We start from the raw sequence: 20558 nt of genomic DNA on the forward strand, positions 1-20558 counted from the left end.
TTTTTGGTTCAATTTTACTTTTGTTCTGCAAATGTAGAAACGAAAAAAATGGAATAAGTTTACTTTTCTTTCAATTGTTTTTCGCGCGCCACTGTAGCTGAAAGCGTTAATCCATACCGTCGTTTTTACTTACCTTGATGATTTCATTATTCGCGTGCGGTAACTCCTTGGGTGGAAGTGTTATTATGTGGCTCCCTTGCTCGAAAGCCACTCGATGAAAGCGTATTAAATTTATTCTGCCCGAACCACCAACCGAAAGAATGGTGCTTGTCCGTTTGTTTTCCACCCTGGGTTTGTTTTCGTTCTTTCGTAATGAAATGCGAAAAAAGAAGGACAAAGGACCTGCCACACGACTGAAGTTTTGTTTTTCGTTTGTTCAAGATTTTATTCTTCACCAGCTGGCATGCTCCCGATTCACCAGCACGGATACACAATTCAATTAGTCAGCATTCTGAATACCGTGACTTTCGCTTCCTTTCGCGTCCTTGCATTTACATCTCAGCTCAGCTTGGAATTAATATTTTCTAACCAATATCGCTCTCCCTCTTTCTCGCTTATCGCTCCTCATCCATCCTTAGTTGTGGAGCAGGGATGACAGAAGGGTATCCTTCCATTCCTGAAACGCAATGCTTATCGATGCGCTTCAAATCTCGCCGCCTGGATTTGGTTTGAAGCCCTCAGTAGCCCGACCGTTTCAAGCCGTTTCGCTTATCGCTATCACACTTACAACTGTCATACCACTCGGTACACGACCCTTCAGCTGCAGCTGTCGGTCAAATCTCGTGGCGCATCGCTCTAACAACATCAACCCTCCAGCTGAAGTGTGTGTTGTGCATGCCTATCGTACAATCATGACGCGTTGAAAACACAGCTCCACACTATGCTGACTGCTGCATCAATATCTTACATCGGACCTCGACCTCACATTCCTCTATTATCTATCACGAATGGAAGTACATTCATTAGCTCTTGCTTCCTTCGTTCGTGCTCGATTGTTAATTTAAATGTTTTTTTTTGTTGTTGCTCTGTTTTGTGTTTTTGTGTTGAAGAGTGCTTGTTGCTTCTTTAATGTAACCCGCTTGCTTTCGTCTAGCGGTAATGTTTACTGTTTTGTTGTTTTTTTACTAGTTATTTACACAATGGAAATTGTCTTCCAATATGACGCATAGTGGAAGGGGGGAAAACGCAAAGGAAATTAAGGAGAAGCAAAAACGTATAATCTTACCAAGATGTGAAGGACTCAACGTTGCACTGGATTGTACTTGCCTGGGGATAGGTTTTTGGGATGGAGCGTTCGGCGAAGGATTCTAATTAGCGAAAGGTCAGCAAAAAAAAAAACAAAATTGGGAGCATACTTCTTCATTCCAACGACAAGATGAAACAAAAGCAGTAGATAGCCACAACATTAAAAGGTGGATGACTTTCATAAAAAGTAAAGAGTAAGATCGTTTTAAAGCAATTAAATGGGCCAATTCTTCTCCAGCAGATACATAGAATAGTGAAAGCGCCGAAATGTATGAAATTTGCAGGACGTTCTTTTTTTCCTTTTTAGCGCACAATTACTTAAAACAGGGAAGAAATTTAAATCAAAGCAAACGCAAGCAACTTAAAGGAAGGCATTTCACACCGTTGGACAATTTACACGAAAACACGTACATCTATATTCACCTCTACATCGTATTTGCTTCGTACTATACTGCCGCTAGTGAGCACTCTACTGAGCTTATAATTAGATCTCTGCCATCGAGCCGTAGCTTGAGCTCAATGTGTCACGCCTTCTCTCCTGCCCTAAATGGTGCTCACCGGAAGTGAAACGATGAGAAGATTCTATGCATTAACTGTAATAGAAATTCATTTTCCTTTCAATGCCACCCTCTTCTTCTAGCGCTCTCTTTGAAGCATTCTATCCCCACCCTGTCGCAATTGCATCATTGAGCAATGCAATAACACTAGCTAGACTCCGGTCGTACGACCAATAGCAACGACCATATTACCTTAACATTCTAATACACATTACACCGCACAATACTTGCTTTGCTTTGTTTTTTGTCTTTGCTTCTTCGCCGGGAAGGTTTTCCTTCCTATTTCTATTTCCCCCCAGCTTAACAGTAAACCGGCCCATGGCCGATGACTGTTGGCTACTCGTTTGTTCGTTGAGGCTCATTGCGTGTTTGCTTACGCAAAGTCTTGTTTTTTGTTTGTAAGTTTACCATGGTTTAAGGGTTTGTTTTACAATTTGGAAAGTTGTTCTGCTTCTGTCACACCATATCAGCAACGTTAAATCTAAATGTACCTGTATGAAACGGGGTGGTGTGCTCCAGACAGTTTACACCCTCGCGTGGGCAGGCTTGCGGCACGACGTTGAGACAAGAATGAAGATTAAGCTACACTGGTAGTCTGGTAGTCATCCGAGGCCGGGCCAAATGATGGACACTTTCGAGTTGGCTCGCTGTCTTACGGGCATTCCCGCTTAGTTGCCTGTCCGAAATCATGCTCGCAGGGGCGGTGCTATTCGGTTGATGAGCGAACTGAGCAGCGGGTGAGCGAAGGGCAGCAGCAGCACGGTGAGTGGCCCGAACGCCCACCGCAAGTGATTGATCGATGGCAGCCGGAACTGATCGAAGCTGGTGAGTGGAGCTGGCGAGGGAAGGATCGGGCGAGCTGTGGGTGAGCTTCCGGAGGTCACATCTGCGTCAAAGCGTGATTGAGAGTTAAGAAGATAAAGAAACATATTACAGTTCACTATATTATTTGTCGAAAACATTCAAGACGTTCATAGATATATTGACTTCTTAGCAAATGAATTAACAATGTATTAGTATGCAATATGCTCCAACTCACCCTGAAGTGTCATGTAATCCTTCCGATCGAGCTCGTTCTCTGCGTACGGTGGAAAATGATCGTACGGTACGGCATTCCCGTTCACTCCCTTTCCATTGCTGTTTGCTGACGAAGCGGCCGAAATCACTCGTGGCCGATCTTCGTCGATCGAGCGTTCCGTAGACTGCAGGTAGATGTCATGAATTCGGGCCGTACAGCGGATCTGTGAACGTAAGGGAAAGAGAACCCAAAAGTTGCCGATTGTTAAATATTGTTTTAACTATAGCTTAACACACACACACACACTCACCTTTAGCTTCCCGTTCACAAAGTGGTGATTGCCCACCACAAAGTGTATGCCGGCCAGCGACGTTTCGAACTCGTTCTTTCGCTCCCGGAACGGTTTGTGTGTGCGGATGTACGATGGATTAGCCTGTAAGCGGATTAACGGATTCAGGTGTAAGGATTATCTACGAGTCAACCCGGTGAAATGCAAAAGTTTACATGTTTTGGAACGGAGTAAAACCACAGAGTGTAAAAACAAAAAAACAAAAAACAAACAACGACAACAGCATGTTTGCGGCTAACCATAGAGGCATCTTTTCTGTTTATATCATGCAAAAATGTGTTTTTTTTTGTGTTTTTTTTAATCAAAAAGAGATACGTTTGCTTAATGAATGACACCGATGTACATTGTGTACTTGATGTGCATATTATTGAAAGAGAACCAAAAAAACGCGAAACGTTTTGAAGGCTCAAAAACGCCTTAAAGTATGCAGTATACAATTAAGATTTCTGTTCATAGCTGATCAATTTCATATCCGAGTTTTTTGTGCTAAATTGGTTTAGAATTATAAACATTTTATACGTTTAGTTAAATTCTTGTACAAAACCTAAAATCTCTAGTTTTTGCGTCACAGTAATGCCAAAAGTTATGCAATATGCAATACAACTGTTAGTTATTAAGACAAATGACTCAATTTATTCCCTATCTGATCCTCCTGTACAGTTGTTTTCTTTCAAAGCCTTTGCAATCAATAGCACTTGAAATTGATATTGTTAGAAGAGCGCTCGAAACAAAGTAATTACGAACGCACTGTGCAAAGTGCATAAATAATTCCTTTCTTCCCCACCTCGGCAACAGAACCCAGCAACACCTTCAAGTGTATCCGGCTTTTGGCTTCGTGCACTATGCCGTGCCCGGCACGGTAAGCCAGCAAACGGTCCCCGCCAAGCAATGAGCATTTCCAGGGATTAGAACACCCTGCACACACTTGCCCCTAACCCCGGCCCGGGACACAAAAGCCGCCGTCCTCTCCGAAACCGTGTAACGTGTTTCCGTTTCATGGTGCATTAGGAAAATTAAGGATTAGGTGAACATGATTTGTTGCAACTGGTTCAGTGGCCGGGAAACGCCGGGAAACGCTCTCGCTGCCAGGGAACGTGCCGGACAGAGTGCGAAAGCAAAACGGGGTGGAAAGGAACACACCACCGCCAGGCGGGCTGTAGTAGGCGGCATTGCTTTAAGAGGTGTAAAAGTTTTTCCTCCCTTCCCTTCGTGCCCTTTGGCTGTGTTTTACTGTGTGAGTGTGTGCGTGCTCTTTTTTCCATGCGCTTTTACCGTTCGCGCTTGCTGTGATTACGAAAGCATAACCGCATTTGTCTAATTGCTCGCACTCACGTGCTGTATACGGTGGGCGGATGAGGATGAGTGTGTGTGTGTGTGTGTGTGTGTGTGTCTGCGCACACATTTCACGCTCCACGAGGCCCGTGACTCGGATGTGAGTGGAATAATCTTATTAGAAGCAACAAATTAAAATAGATTGTGTTGCAACGAGAAAAAAGGAAAAGACAAAACACGACACGGAAACGGATTGCGAGCAGCTTAAGGCGCACGGTACGGTGCGAGCTTCATTTGGATGGATGCGCTTCGGGCGGGTTTTAGCAGCACGAGGGGCAATAAAATGCAGCTTACATTTTAATGCTGATTCACTGGCATTAGAGCAATTAGGGGCAGGTAAGAGAGAGAGAGAGAGAGCCTTACTGTTTAATCTAGAGTTTTTCGCTGGAAATTGCAGAAATGATCCTGCCCACTAAGCTACGTTTACTACACCACCGAGAAAAGCTCTTTAATTTTGCACAATGAAAAGGCTAAAACATACAGTTTCGCTTCATTGTAGCAACATTTTCGCCATAAAATGTTTCGTTAGCGATTCAACAGATAAAACTTGCCCCCCAATGTGCTGTGCCGAAAGAAGAAAAAGTTGTATCTCCTACCGAGAATTAGTTCCGACATGGAAACTAACGAAACTTTTCGACCGTGGACCGTACATCCCAGCCATCAGCTTCCAGCTCTCCAGCGCCACATCCCTATCAATCCTGTCCAAGCCTTTTTTCCAAGGAAATTCCCACCAGAAAAGACACATAACTCTCGCCAGCCATTAGCCCCGAAGCTGATATCCAAAACATATTTGATCCTATTAACAAATTGTTGAAAAGCGAACAGGAGCCATCTACCCCTCTCCTCGCCACAAGGCTGGGCCGCTTTTTCCCGCAGAAGTGGCAGCTGGAAAAGTCGGACGGCTGTGGGAAAGTTTTCCATCTCACGAGACCTTTCCCACGCCACCCCGGGCAGTGTAATCCGAGCGAACCGAGTGTGCCTTTGATGGCAAAACCGGGCTGGACCCGGTCAGCCCGGAGGATGATGGAGCTATTGTGTTTCTTTCTCAATTTCTCCCTTTCTCTCTCTCTCTCTCTCTCTCTCTCTCTCTCTCTCTTTCTTGTTCTTATTTCTTTTCTCACTCAAAACAGACACGGTACACATACAGTTGAAAACTGACCAGTGATCCCCAACCCCGGCCCAGCCCAATGCTGGGAATTGTTGGGGTAGAATTGTTTTGTTTTTCGCACGACTACACGCTGACGTCCCTTCCTGGCCTTTCAAACGACTTTCCCCCTGAAACGAAGAACCTTTTCTGTCCACACCTGAGCCAACAGTGCAGGTGCCATACCATACGGATGTATTCTGCCGCTGTGGTGAGCGGGAAACTTTGTCCAAAGTTTAACCAGCCGGAGATTGTCTTTGAAAACTGTCACCCCAAGCTGCTTGCCTGGGCTTGCCGGGACCACCCTGGGGCTCACCCTCAGGCATGCAAATATGGCTTGTGCAATCGAGTTTAGGGTGCTACCTTCGTGGGAAGTCATGCGTAACCAAGGGTTCCATTGTGGATGGGGGTAGGTTGATACGGAAAGGTGTTGTGTTTAGTTTCATCCGTTCATCCCTTGCTGTTCATTGTGCCGACCGAGAGATGCAGAGAGAGAGAGAGAGAGAGAGAGAGAGAGAGAGAGAGAGAGAGAGAGAGAGATAGAGAGAGAGCGAATGTTTAGGCAAAGGAGTATCCTAAACTCCAGGAACAACCACAGGGAAATGAATAAAATGCCCGGTGGGTGTAAGACCCCTTGGCTGAATGAAGGTATCCAATTGCTTAGAAAACAATTTAACTTTCATTCTAAGGTAAATGCCGCTCCATCGCTTCCTCTTCCCTTGTGCACAGCCGGTAGAAGTTGTGGGTCGTGTGTGGGTTCGAATTGATAGCGGATAAGTATGAATCCACACAACAAAGCCTCACTTGACCATAACTCAATCAAAAACATTCTGCGAAAAGGATACGGCGCCCCGAAGTCCCTTTTCTTGTGGCTCAGGTGAACGTTGTGATGTCCCAAAAATTATGAAATCTTTATCCAAATCTTGTACCAACAAAAAAACCACAACCTCCACACATTCTTGCTGTCCGCTATCGGTCAGCAAACTAATAAAACTTACGATTACATCCGTACAAAATCAAAGGAAAGTTGCGTTCTATTTTGGGGGACCCGTATTTTGCCCCTTTGGAGGGGGGGGGGGGGGAGTGCGTAACCCACCCGGGATTAGAGCGGAAGGTAGGCTACTGCTGAATAACTTTACCCATCACCAACAAGAAAGGATCGGCTGTGGTCATCCATACTTCCTGCCGATCGTTCTTGATATCTTTCCGTACCGTTGGCGGAGCAGACTTCAAACCAAACTACCTGTGCTGTTGGTACCCCCCTCTGTGTGGGCTCCCCTTGTGGGAATCGGAAAGGGGAAAAGGAAGCTCAAACTTTGGCCGAGCACATTTTTGTGTCTTGTGACAAAAATGCTGGATTATTGGTAGAAGATGCCACCACTTGCTTTCGGCAAAAGCGCAAGAACTTTGGCACTTTGAAGCCTCCCGACAGAGCCGGTCCTTGATCCTATCCGCCACTCAGCCAATCCCCCCCCCCCCACAGCACCGATCGGGGTGAATGTTTTCGGCGAATTTTGAAAGGCTTTTGTGCCGTGTGTTGGGGCTTATCGTGCGTAGCCAGCTAATAGTTTTGTGCTGCCGAATTTGAATGAAGTTTTCTTCAATGGAGAATGGCATGGAGAATGGCGTTCTTAAGGTTCCGAAGGACTGGTGGGAATTAGGGGGGATTTTAAATCAGTTTCCACCATTGTTTGACCGGTAAAACTTGAACAATTGAATGCGAGATCAAAATCGCCCAAGCTTTGTACGGATGTGTTTCGGACGGGGAGGGTGTCGTGCGCGAAACAAAACAAAATCCATTGAGCCAAGATGAAAGTTTGACTTCCAACACTGTAAAAAAGCAAACAACTGAACCTCTCAAATTCGAAGAAACATCCATCGAAACGAACAGCTTTCCGTTTGGATAGAGTCGGAAAGTTTGGGGCGGAATAATTTTCACGTCACGCCTCAACGGTTGCCGTGAATAGATTATGCATCAAACAACATCGTCAGCGAGGCCGCACCATCCCGAAGAGCAGAAACACCGCAAAACGCCAAATGAGGGCTACAAAGTTGAGTATAGGGGAAGGAGCTGCGAAAAAAAGGCTGAAACGAAGGAGGCCATCCTTGCCCTCGATGGGCGAAGGAGTTTGGTCCGAAAAATCTGATCGGTAAAGCCACTGAAGGGTGAAATAAGATTTGGTTCGATTGGTTGGACTGTTTCAATGAGTGAGAGCTTCGCTTCACTTTGCAAATGAGCATGGCATGGCAAAGGTATGGCAAAAAAAAAAAAAACAAAGAGAAGGTGAGGCGTGGTTTTGTCTTTTGTTTTTTCGCTTTTCGATTTTCGATTGGATTAGGGAAAGAAAGCGTCGTGGAGAGAGAGAGAGAGAGACGTAAGCTTCGAAACCAGGCACACACAGATAACGGGCAGTGTTTGAAAATGGAAATTGAGTCTCCACGCTTGGCAGTGGAGTTGTGGCCAGTGTCTGAATGATAAGAAAGTTTTTTTTTGCGGAATATTAACTGCACCACCCTGCTCGAAAAAGTTTGTAATGGTTAGTTCGTTTTTTTTTGGTTTTTCCATTCAATTTGGAAAGAAAAAGTAGATTGGCAAAAAAGCTAAGCGAAACGAGGACTTTGACAAGGAAGTTGATGGAAGCTGCTCGAAGAAAGCGTAAAGTTTAATGTCGTATCTGTCAATCTGGTCCGTTTGTTTGGCGATGACACGTTTGTTTAAATATTCAAATCCGTTCCCCGATACGGGCGCCGATGCAGAGCGGCACAAGGATGTGGGCAGCGGCCGGGAAATCTCGATCAAACAACGGCCATCAAATGTGTCACAGACGCAGAAAGAGTTTCGCTCATGCGATGGATGTTGTATATTTATGTTTAACGAATTTTTTTAAAAATTCGAAGTTAGAAACCGTAACTAATCATGAACAGTCGTTGAGAGCTCATCAATAGAGTAGCTCACTGAGCTTCTGAGATACGGCTACTCCTGATGACTTTGTTTTTAATTGTCTTGGCACAATTTTCCAAAAAATAGGTTCCAATCTCCAAAACACTACGCCGTCACACCATTAGCTGTTGCTCGGGAAGCTTAGTGCTATATTCAGTTATTAATTTACATGTAATCGAATTGATTATTTAAAACATAGTTTGCATTAATTCATGCTGGCTTCCGTAGCCTAAAACGTAGATGGTAAAACGTAGAACAACGCCTTTGCTTATCCAGATTACCAGAAATCACGCTGACTTTAGAACATTTAGATAGACAAAAGGACCAATCGACAATGCTGAAGCAATCGTTGAAGGTGCTTGTACATACATAGCAACGAATCATTAGCAAGGAAGAGACGAGAGCGATGGTCAATAGCAAAAGTTTGTCGTGGTCTTCAAACTCTGCTCGGTACGTAACAATGTAACGAAGAAAACAAGTAAGAAGCATCGACGAGCCCAGTCAATAGTTTAAGCCTCTGGGCCACTTTACTCTAGTTCACCAAAGTATAATTTTTTATTTTTTATTTTTATAGAGACTTTGAGCCTTTTGGCCTCATTCGCCTCTTTCAGTCGGTTGAATAATTATATACTTAAAGACTAACATTCTTCTTTGCAAACCATTTGTGGCTTGCAAAATACATTATAAAAAGTTATTATACAAAACCAAACAATAAACAACGTGACCTGTGCGATTGAATCTCAGATCGATTACTCTTGTTGTTGGCGATTGGAGTGCAATTGTATTTTTTTCCATCCTATTGGATTTAGTAATTTGTAGTGGGAACTATGTAATAGAGATATTGATGGATCATATATAATCTTGGATCATCAAAATGAATCATTAAACATCCGGCTTCTTCTTCTTCTTTGGCTCAACAACCGATGTCGGTCAAGGCCTGCCTGTACTCACTTGTGGGCTTGGCTTTCAGTGACTAATAGATTTCCCCCCATAGCAGGATAGTCAGTCCTACGTATGGCGGCGCGGTCAATTTGGGGATTGAACCCATGACGGGCATGTTGTTAAGTCGTACGAGTTGACGACTTTACTACGAGACCGGCTAAAACATCCGACTAAACCTTTAAAATAATCTTAAATTTCTGTTTTTTTTTGGTGAAAATAGCATCAAAATGTTGATATAGGCTAAGTTTAGACTCCAACATAATTCCTTAATCTAATAATGTGACATTCTGTATAGTAAGGCTTATAATTGTTGACCCCAAATGTCATTTATGTGTGTAAAACAAACGGTTAAAAAGGTAAAAAAATCAAAACAGTATTGACAAAATGTGTTAAAAAATATTTCAAAAAGAAAATAATTTTTAAAATCGTTTTTGTTAAAATCGTTTTTGTTTTGTTGTTCATTAGCTTTCATGTATTTTTTTGTCTTTCGAAAAGAATCTGATTTGGAAATATAAATTATAATTGGATTTATAGCTATTTATCCATTGCTGAATGTTCTTGCTAGATTTTAAACAAAATCTACAGTTTTCTCGTTCAAAAATTCAACATCAACAGTTGCGAAACACTTTTTGCATGAACATCTCTCTTACACGCACACACGAAATTTGCAGCATTCAAGCACTTAGCGCAACTTTACTAAAAACTCTCACCCGTTCGCGCTCTCAACGCTCCACCGTACTTTATGCAAGAAAGCACGTGCATGTACCGTGTCACGGTGAACTATCCGTTCCCGGAGAACGTTTCCAACCGCACCGGAGCAGCACAGGAGCCCTTATCGTGTAACAAACTGTCCTCCGGGGACCAATCAATCATAGCGAAGCGATCCCATCCCTGGGCCCATCCGTGTGTGTGTGTGTGTGGCTGGATGCCGGTACAAGCCATCGCTTCGTCGTTGTCGAACATGCATGCCATCATTATTATTATTGCTCGCTCGCCTTGCACGAAGTGTTTAATATGTTGCTTGCGCAGGTTAAAAGAGCTTGTCGTGTTCGGAAGGCTGAGATTGTGTGTACAGTGAAGGTGACTTTTTTATGCTGTGCAATGCTCTACACATAAAGCAATTCGCTTCGGGATGTTTTGATAAGGCAAACACACTGACACATCATAAGTTTTGTATGATTCGCACAAACAGTTTCAGTCCCGATTTCGAAGCGCAACGGTTCCGTTAATAGTATGGAAGAATAGATTGCAAAAAGGGGCTCTTAAATACATTCAATATGCACATGATTACTACACCGTAACGTAATAATTGATCCATTATGTTGGTCCGTTGGGCGCAAAACCTTTGATTTTAAAAGTAAAGCGTTTTCACCCATTTCGCAGCAAACTAATGAGCCGCAATGTTGGCTCATCAATAATTGAAATTTATTCCCCCGACACGCAATGGCGGTGCTATCGCTTACGTACCTGTGCCTCGTTGATGTACCAGGTGAGGTTGGCCGGTGGGCGCGAGTTGTGGGACGTACAGTTGCCGCGCACAATGTCGCCGACGCGATACCGCGATCGCATACCGTGTATCGAGGGCACATGCTTGGGGACCTCTGTGGGGACAAAATAGAAGAAAGAAGAGAGAGAGAGAAATAAAAAAAGGATGGTGAACCCATGAATTCCCAACTCTGACTGACAAAGTTCATTAGCGAAGGTAAAACCGGCATCAAACGGGACGCGCAGGCACTGTTACAGGGCACGCGTTACGAACTCAGTTTGGGTTGCAAATAAATGATTCGAAAACGGGGTGCAATGGGGTGAGGAAAATAAACCGGGACCGGGTCAACACTTTGCGGCGATGCAATTGTTGCGATGCAATGGTCAGGTAAAAGGTTCATTAATTAGCAATCTAGACAAAGTTAATGATGGATTCCATGTCCCCGGTTGGGGGCGGTTTGGGATTGGAAACCACGGTGAGGGTGGTAATGATTGGTGACCGATATTTATCAAAGGGTTTGATAATAATTCGCCGATTTTTCTGTACGCACAGTTGCATTCAGTGCACAGACTCGGTTTGGTCTGGGAGGGCAATGGGGAGGCCTTTTGGGTGGATGCAAATATTGTTTTTTAATTTATGATTAACCGCTTACTGGGCGCCACGAGCGGGTAGCACTCGCGCTGGCAGGAGATAATTAATTCTGCGGTGACGCATGTGTATGCAAACGAACCGTAATGGCAGCAAAAAGCATCGTTAACACACACACACACACACACATGCAAACATAAAAAAAGGTTATCAAAAAAGGGACGAGATCGATAGGACAATTGAAGTTAAAAACGGGGAATTAATTATGGGCGGACCGGTTCATAAAGGAAATTAAAGAGGTGTGCAGTGCTGGGGCTATTTATGTGCACCCGTCGTTAAGTTCGTGCTGTAACGGGCTGCCAGCTGCAAGGGTCGCTATGGGTGTAATTTAAATCGGTTGAGGTCGTTACAGCTGCCGCACACTTACCGCATACTTCCAGATCACCGGTCACGATCATGGTGTGAAACGAGGGTGCATCGGCCGACACTTCGCAGCTGTACTTGCCGGACGAGGCCAGCGACAGGCCGAGCAGCGTGAGCTGGCTTTCGTTGGAGGCGGAGCGCTGTTGATTAAAGGTTAATAATGAAACAAAACCATCATTTGATTCCAAATCCGTGCTTTTGATAGGAATTGAAACAAAACACTAGTGACTGAATGGTTTGAATTAAATTGACGTAATAAATTAATTGAAATGTGTTGTGGAGCCTAAAGGTATGCAATTGGTATAGCAATATAGGTGTTTTACGCTACTTTGTTGGCATGAAAACTGTTAAAACCTGAAGTAAAGTGCGTAGGCTTTATAAATTCGGCTCGAAACGATTCTTTCTTGGCTTGATGGTGCTTAGATTTCAATACAAAAAGTTTTAATATCTGCATTTTATACTTTATTTTCAACTACTGTGATTTTATTCCTTGCTTCATTTAGTGTCCTATATAGCCTCTATTTGCACATTACAATCCTTTGATTGTATTTTAATTCAATGAAAACGCTTCAAACTCAAGCTTTCAAACTGCCGCTTTGTTAAAAAATTGTGCCGACCTCAGCAATATTTTCGAAATGTTTTGAATGCGTTATCACTCATGAATAACATGACTCCTTCTGCATGGAGTTCAAATAAAACAAAGGCTATCAATATGCTGAAAAGCCACTCAAAAACCCTTCCAAGCATGCCGACCTGCACACTTGAGCCAAAAACCAACACACACACACACACACTTACAAAATGGAAACTTTCAGCAAATGGAGGCGGCTGAATTTATCGTGACCAGCAAACCACAGTACGTTACAGCGTTTGCGCAGCGGATCTTTCAGGAGCAATTTTGCTAAAACTATCCCAAAACCACCGGCAGCAGACGGGCTTGATCTTTAGTTTCAAAAGCAGCCCAAGCCACACAAGTTCGTTTTGTCAGTTTTATAATTTGTTCCGGCAGCGGGGCGAAAGCCCTTTTTGCAGCGGGCATGCGGGAAGGAATAGGGTCGGTGGCTTAAAAAATTGGCTGCAGACACTAAATGGGGAAGAAACACACACCAAAAGCTCTGTGGCTTGTGTAGAAAAAGAACTTTTGTCCGGATAGAAAAATGCTCCCTGCCGAAACCGGTCGCTTTATGGTAGCAGCTCGGGTGGGTTATAGTTGTGTTATTTTTCCCTACAGCTACAGCTTTTCTTAGTCAAATACATTCATTCTCCTTCACCAGCCGGGGCAGTGGCGAGTGGCCTGTTGCCAGATTTCAGCATCCGCTACAGAGCGCTAGAAGATAGATGGCTGAGGGGAGGTAGGGTAGGTGAACATTTTCTACACAGCATAAATTCATTGTGGTTTTAGTTTTTCCAACCTCCGCTCCCCCGGTACTAAACTTCCCTGGACGTATGGTTACGGGGTTTTTACTCGGAACCTTGAGCCGGACTCATCCCGTTGCTTCCGAAGGTAACCTTAAACTCTGCTTCAGCCTCGATACTGGTGCATTAGAACGAACCATGTGTGTGTTTATTGTGCCATGGATTCGGTGGACCCAGGGCTGAAAGGGTATGTGGTGGAGCATTTCTTATGCTCCCATTGCGAATATTAGATGAATTATCGAGGGAGACTTTGAAGGGAAGATAAATAGCCGTTGCTGCTGCTGCTGTTGCAAGCACTAGGATCTTGTTGCCGGCGAGCCGAAGCCTCTTTTATCATGTGATTTTTACTGATTCTTAACATTTGTCTTGCCTCTTGGATGTGTGCGCTTCGGTGCTGTTCGCCCCGTCCGGGGGAGCAATCGAGCGGAACAGGAACAGTTTTAATAATCGATCCGGGTTAACATTTGGAAATTGAAAAACTGTGCTCCCGAATGGAAAGCAATGGCCGATGGTAAGCTTGAGCTCTTGCGAAGTATGCTTCCAACATGGCGGCTGCTCTGCACGAGCCACCGAGCAAGCCTTTTGATCTGTTTCAGTTGCAACTCAGCGTGAAGCACTGCCCAAGCGAGTCAACACGCTCGAAAGTAGCAAGGAAAGTAGAAATGAAGTAGCCTTCTACTTCCCTTCTACTTTTGTTGCTTAAAATCAGAAGAATGTAGAAACATGTGGGTTCCAGGAAAGAGCAAAAAATGAGTTCTTGAGTGTACACACGCACACGCGACGACTCACGCTTACGTTCTTGTTCTACGCCCCTCCCCCTTCTCACTCACCCACAGATCTATTTTTAGATCATCACACTTCCATCGACGGCGGTCGATGTGACGATGTGTGTCGTCGCGTGTGTGTTGTCGATTTGGTCAGAAAAACTTTTTCTTCACACCAAATCTCTGACATGGAGCGTCGGCGTACCGATTGAACCATCGCGACTTTGATCAGTGCGCGCGGTTAAAACGACCTTTTGTATTGTGTTGTACGTAGCGTGCGCGCCAAAATTTTAAGAGTGCGCGGAGAGTGAATGTGTTTTTTTGGGGGTGGAGGATTGAGATACAGAGACAAATTTCGCTGCACATTAACACATACATTCTCACTGCACGGGTTGAACTGCGAATGCTCAGTTCTGAGAGAATATACTCGAGCGCTCGCGCATGAGTGCAAGCAAGCGCGGTATAGAGGATAGAGCGAGACAAACGATTATTTTGCTCCAACCTTTCTACTTTTGTCCCGTTGGGTTTCGAGCGTGTTGACTCGCTTGGGAAGCTTTCTACTTTTGTCCCGTTGGGTGGTACAGGAACCGGTGTTTGAAATCTTTCACTTACCTAATTAGAGGGGAAATAAATCGCACGGAAATATGTATATTTATTTACAAGGCAAAGTCGGTATTTTACCCGTCCCCTCCACCACCCATTCCCACCCACCCTTACTCACCTTCACCTGGACGCCCTGGGCGGGGAAAATTTTCATCGGCGGGCTTTCCTTGGGCGTGTAGCGATAGAACTCCCGCCGGCCCTTGTACCATTTGACCGAGTACAGGCTTTCGCCGTCCATGTCGTAGTAGCAGTGCAAGGTGGCCGTATCGCCCCGCCGCACCGCGGGCGGCACCGAAACCTGAACGTCGCGCAGGGCGGCTATCACTGGGCGGGTGGAGAAGAAAAGAATTTGGGGAGAAAAAGGTACAGAAAGCAGGAAACGATAATTAGTTCAACTGAGCGCAACAGTTAATTAGAGCGGCTGGATCTGTCTGCAGGCGAGATTTTAATGGGGGTGCGATGATATAGATTGAAGATTGATCGATTTTGCGAAGTGCGGGAAAAGGAAAGTCAGGCAAAATAAAACACATGAAAATAATGCTTTAAGAACTGTATTTTGGAAAAGTTTTGCATGATTGATAAGAATGAATAAACCCACACTCACGAGGGGAAACTCAAGCGCTGGCTACTGCACCAGATCATATCGTAAGTATCGTTTCGCCGAAGCTGACTTGAGAAGTCGAATCAAAAGCTTTGTTAGTTTTACTCTCCTGTGACATAAATTTGCATCGCACTTGGGAGGCGAACATCCTGTTGCTAGCGCACACCGGCGCTTTCGCAATGGCACACGCCCTGGTTTCTACCACAGCTCACAGTGTCAAAAAGTTAGTCCTTGGTAGTAGAGAAATAGCAATAATAGCAGCACGAAAAAGTGTGAGGCAGTGCGGATGCTGTTGATAAGTAGCTTGCTCAAAGTATTTTATAATCAAGCAAACTTTCTCCAGCTCAAACACTCCCACCAAAAGAGGACTCGTAACACAATGAACTGTTATTGGGTGTTGGAGCGCCCGAAGTTATGCAGTGAGTGTACGGCAAGCAGGGTGCGCCTTAAGTTAGCGAGTCACAATAAAAACACCTGCTTTAACGCTTCTTTATGGTTGATCGGGCAAATTGTGATGCTTTTTTTATTAAACCAAACTTTTGAAAGTAATGGAGTGTTTGTTTCCGGGGTGGTATTTTTTTTTGAATTATTTGTTATTGAACGAAAAAGAAACGATAATTCAATTCCGATGAAAGCCGAAAAAACAGATTTCTTCTTAAATATGCAAACACATATTTCACCCAGGCCTACATTTGCATTCCAAAAATGGTAATTTGCTCCCTATTCGGTTGCGCTCGAAACTCATCCCTCGTCAAAATCGATCAAAACCAACGCAACACGCACAGAGACCTGCCGTATGTCCGTGCCTTTGATCAGAGGCTGGCTGTAATTAAATATTTCAAACGTCAGTTCCGTGCGTCGGCCGTTACACCGTTCGGGCTTACGCTTTCAAACCCGGCCGGCCAGACTTTAGCACCATACCACCCTGGACGAGAATAAAAGCTAGAGGAAGCGGCCACAAAAAGTGGCAGAAAATTCATAAAAATAGAAACCCGTTGCTCGTGGCCCGTCAAAGCGAAGAAGCTAATCAGTGGCCAGCTCAGAAGGCGAGCGTGCGTTCGTGAAATCTCATTTCCGCAACCAAGATATCCAGAGTGGAGTAGAAAGAAGCAACGAGCCTTTCTGGATGCTGGATGGAAAAAAAGGGAGAAAAACGTGCACAGCACGGGGCACGCGCGAACAAAAGGTACGATTGATTTCGTACGCAGCTCAATGCCAAACTTAAGGTGGAAAGGCCGACAGGAGTGAGTGACTAAAAATCTCCCTTTGCACAGGATCCACAATATTTCACCTTTTTGAAGCCATGGATTTGGCAGTCGTGACATTAACATTTCCGTCACGTGCCCCTTTTTTGCGAAATGCGCTCTGGCCCACCACCGGCCGGACATTTGTTCCTTCGACAAGCGGGCCGTGGCGTTGTTCGCATGTTCGCTGCGTTGCTAATCTTTGCGCCACTTACGGGTGCGGGATCGTTTTTCACCCGCTTGGGGTAGGGTGCTATCGGGTATGATTTTCGCAAAAATGTTCATCCCACCATCGCCTGCTCCCTCAACCGGGTTCGTGGTGACAGATTCGATGACGGGTTAGTTTGGGCAACCGTACCGTATTGCTGGTAGTGGTGGTGGAATCCAACGATCGGTGTAGATGAAAGGATTGGTTGGTCCGGTAATTTCATTAACCCGGGTGCAAGCGACGCCTTAATGAAGGTAGCATCACGTGCTTTGGATTTGAGTTTCGGATTGGAAGAGTGAAACAGACTTTACCCTTTTTTTGTAGGAGGACGATTTTCAATTGCTAGCTTTTCAATGTAAGAAAAGGAATGGCTTTTTTGTTAGGTAAAATTTAGCATAGTACGTTCAGGTGAAGATAATGCTTGTGAGGCCATCTATTGCAAACGGTTTATTTAAATTTTCGACAATAGAATGTTCTTTTGACATTGAGAGTTGTGCTTGAACTGTAACACTAGACAAATAATGTCCTTTTAAAAAAATAATCCAAATTGTTAAGTCTATACACACCAATAGGTATGCAATTATAAAGCAGTTCTAACTAGTTTTGACGCCTACATGTATCTACAGAGTTACAAATAAGACGTAAATAAAAAGGCGCCTGAATGTATGTAATGAAAATTACCAGTTTGTTCTAACGCATCATTTCTATCATACAGTGTTTTTCACTCACATATCTTGACTTCAAAATGCCAAAGAAATAATAAAACATGTTGCAATGATTCGAGATGATCTTACAGAGCGGCAGTTTTTGATTTCATTCTTCACATACTTCTGTTCCGTTCTGTTGCATTATCCAGTGTCATTGTGCAGCTTGTTTCCGTTGTTTGTCTTCCTTTTCAAAACACCAAAGCAGGAAGCATCTAAACATCAAGAAGAAACTGCACAGCACAATAGACAGAGCTGACTTGAAACAACGAAAACACCATGAAGCATGAAACAACATAATAGCCTAATGTTTCGCAACGGTTCATCATCGGAGTCACGACGGTTGCAGTGGCGTTTGCTTTGTGCACTTCTGTGGTGGTTTCCTTTTTTGTTATGTGCGGTGAGCTCAAGCCTGACGGCATTTTCTCGTATTGTTTCTCGTTAGATGAACTTTTTGCCCTATCCTATCGTTCCGTGCAAGTAAAAAGAAAAGCTCACAGGCAGTTGATTTGCAAGACTAAGAGCACAGAAACGGCCCCATGTGCACATTGATAGACGGATGGATGGATACCGCACGTAAGAGTAGATGCAAATTCATTTACTAAAATGTCCACCAACCAGAGGGTGGCTGGTCGTGCTGTGAAGGCGTGTTTACACAAACGACCAGGCACGATAGCGAAAGGTTTGACTTTCCTGCCCTATCCTGCCACTAATGGGTAGAGCCTGCGATGTTGGCAAACGATGAACGCGGAGCGTTAAGAATATGTAAAGAACTCTTCACTCCCGAGTGGAATGGTTTTGGAATGGAAACATAATGCTCTTTTCATTCTCACCCTCAACCGGCTCGGTGCGGAATGTGACGCTGTACGCTAGCGTGGTAGCAACTCATCGTCACTACACAATGGCAGCTGTGGCTGTTCCATTCGGTGCTCTCTCCTAGGTAGGTGAATCCAGCCAACCTGCCCGCTTCAACTCGCTCCCGGTGTAAACCTGTTCCAGCCAGCAATCGGAGGTCACCCGTGTGCGACCGAAAGATCGACTTAGATAAGTTACCGAGTTGCCTGCTGCTGCTGCTGCCGTCTGCTGATGGCTTTTAATGACCGTCAAAAAGGTCGTCATAATACACTCACCCGTTTGCCATCATCGTCGGCCGTCGGTCGGGAGGCTGCAGAAGAACAGTGCACACAAAAGGCGGCTCATCTTCGTTGTGCCGTCCTTTCCGGGACCATCGCACAGCCCATGTGTGCGTAGGAGCTGGAGGAAGGTTTGGGAGGACAAACCGTAACGCTCAATTGTTGCGGGCAGCATTAGGCAGCAGGAGGCATCGTTGCTTTCCGCTTTGTTCGACTGCTAATGTTTGTAAAAGGCAGGCGCAAGAAAGAAAAGCTACCACCGTTCACCGTCAGTTCGTCGCCTGCTTTGCCCGCCATCTCGATGGTTTTGTGTGCTTATCATTGTTCTGGCATGTAATCCTTGCGCCCTACGATAAAACCTACACACGCGCAAGCACACACCTCTGATACGAGGCAAAAAAATGAGCAGAAAAAATTCAACGAGAGCTGTTGCTGCACTGAAGGCGCTGGCGTTATCATAGCCGTAACCCGAAAAGGGATGTTATTCTTCATTTACAAATATGTTTCAACAACTTGAAAGCCTTTCAACCGTCACGCTGGCGGGCGTTTGTGTGTGTGTGTCGGGGTGCTTATTCAAGTGACTGTAATGATGTGAAAAGTCGAGATGTGTCGAGCGGAGACTGTACGTCCTATCCGTCCCGGCGTATGATTGTAGCCTGTAAGGAAATTAGAAAGCCTTAACCAGGCCGGAGAAGTCGTTTGGTAGAAGTGGGAGTTATGTGTGTGGCTGGGCCATTTTTTTCCTCTTCCTCTACTACCCCTTCTGTACCCTGTACCACACACTCGCACAAAAAGGGCTTCAAAAAGTGCGGTACGTTGCTAAATATATGGTGTGTTTGAGTTTATCTGAAGTGGAATAATGCGGCTGAGATGCGGCTCATTGTCCTAGAGGAGACAATTGACGGGATGGGAAGCCGTGCTGTAAAAAGACTGACATTTGCACAAAAGGTAATGGTTTTCGGTGGAATGTTATTCATATAGTTACATTGAGATGGTCGTCTTTTTTTTTTTTGGTTTTTGTATCATGTTTTTGCTTCATAATCTGTACAATGGTTGACTCTATTATCAGTGCAACAGACCTGCTGGCGAAAATTCATACTTATTGTAATGGAATAATGTTAACGTAGTGCAAATTCTACATCTCATCTCATTTTGAGTGGAAAAGTTCTGTTAAAACATATTAAAACATGTTTTAATGCTGATTTGTCAAGCGAGTTGCATAATTTTAGGCGCTTAGGATGATTAACATTTGCCTAACACATTGTGGCGCATATAGCATACATTTAGGCGCATCATAGCAAGCGTTTATACGAACATAAAGAGTTCGTTGTGCATATAAAGAACAATAAATTAATATATTGTTCTTTGTACGTTCTCATACATTTTCGCTAATTACATCGTACTAGGACATTATCAAAATTACTCAGGAATGTTAGTTCAACGCAGTTTGGTTTAGTTGTCCAAACGCTTCCACCCAACCCAATCTCCATTCCGGTCCTTTCGTTCGTGCAGCACCTTCCAAAGGATTCTTTCGAATGTAGTCTGTCCGAGCCACTACCGTCACGAGTCCCGGCGACCGTACCAGTGCTTTTGATTAATTTCATGCCACTCGTCGTCGGCCCTGTGCGACAGGATTTATACAGTCCACCACTTATACTACCGTACCGTGGGCTCTCAATCTTGCCCCCGGCTCGCAGTACCCCTCGAACGCACCGGAGCGGTCCCTGTTAGCCACTAAACCTGAAAATCGGCCAAGCCAAGCTGTGCCGAGAGCCGTCTGTATTGTTATGCGGTGAATAATTTATGCAAGTCAGTTCACATTACAAGTAGTTGCAAAGCACGTAAGACAACTCCCCCAGT

At 44.6% G+C, this 20558-nt stretch overlaps 1 protein-coding gene across 2 annotated transcripts in view; it reads right to left on the minus strand.

The window, feature by feature from the left end:
- Positions 1-364: 364 nt before the first annotated feature.
- The window catches only part of LOC120958054 (uncharacterized), a 95661-nt gene continuing 75467 nt past the window's right edge, over positions 365-20558 (minus strand). For both annotated transcript variants that reach the window (XM_040380601.2, XM_040380602.2), the window contains exons 3-8: positions 14927-15132; positions 12030-12165; positions 10996-11129; positions 3131-3253; positions 2842-3043; positions 365-2688 (exon numbers count right to left, since the gene is read on the minus strand). In XM_040380601.2, coding sequence (XP_040236535.2) covers positions 2489-2688; positions 2842-3043; positions 3131-3253; positions 10996-11129; positions 12030-12165; positions 14927-15132 — 1001 coding nt within the window. In that variant the 3' untranslated portion in view covers positions 365-2488. The remainder of the gene's footprint in view (positions 2689-2841; positions 3044-3130; positions 3254-10995; positions 11130-12029; positions 12166-14926; positions 15133-20558) is intronic.

The sequence above is a fragment of the Anopheles coluzzii genome, chromosome 3, assembly GCF_943734685.1.
Source record: "Anopheles coluzzii chromosome 3, AcolN3, whole genome shotgun sequence".
NCBI lineage: Eukaryota > Metazoa > Arthropoda > Insecta > Diptera > Culicidae > Anopheles > Anopheles coluzzii.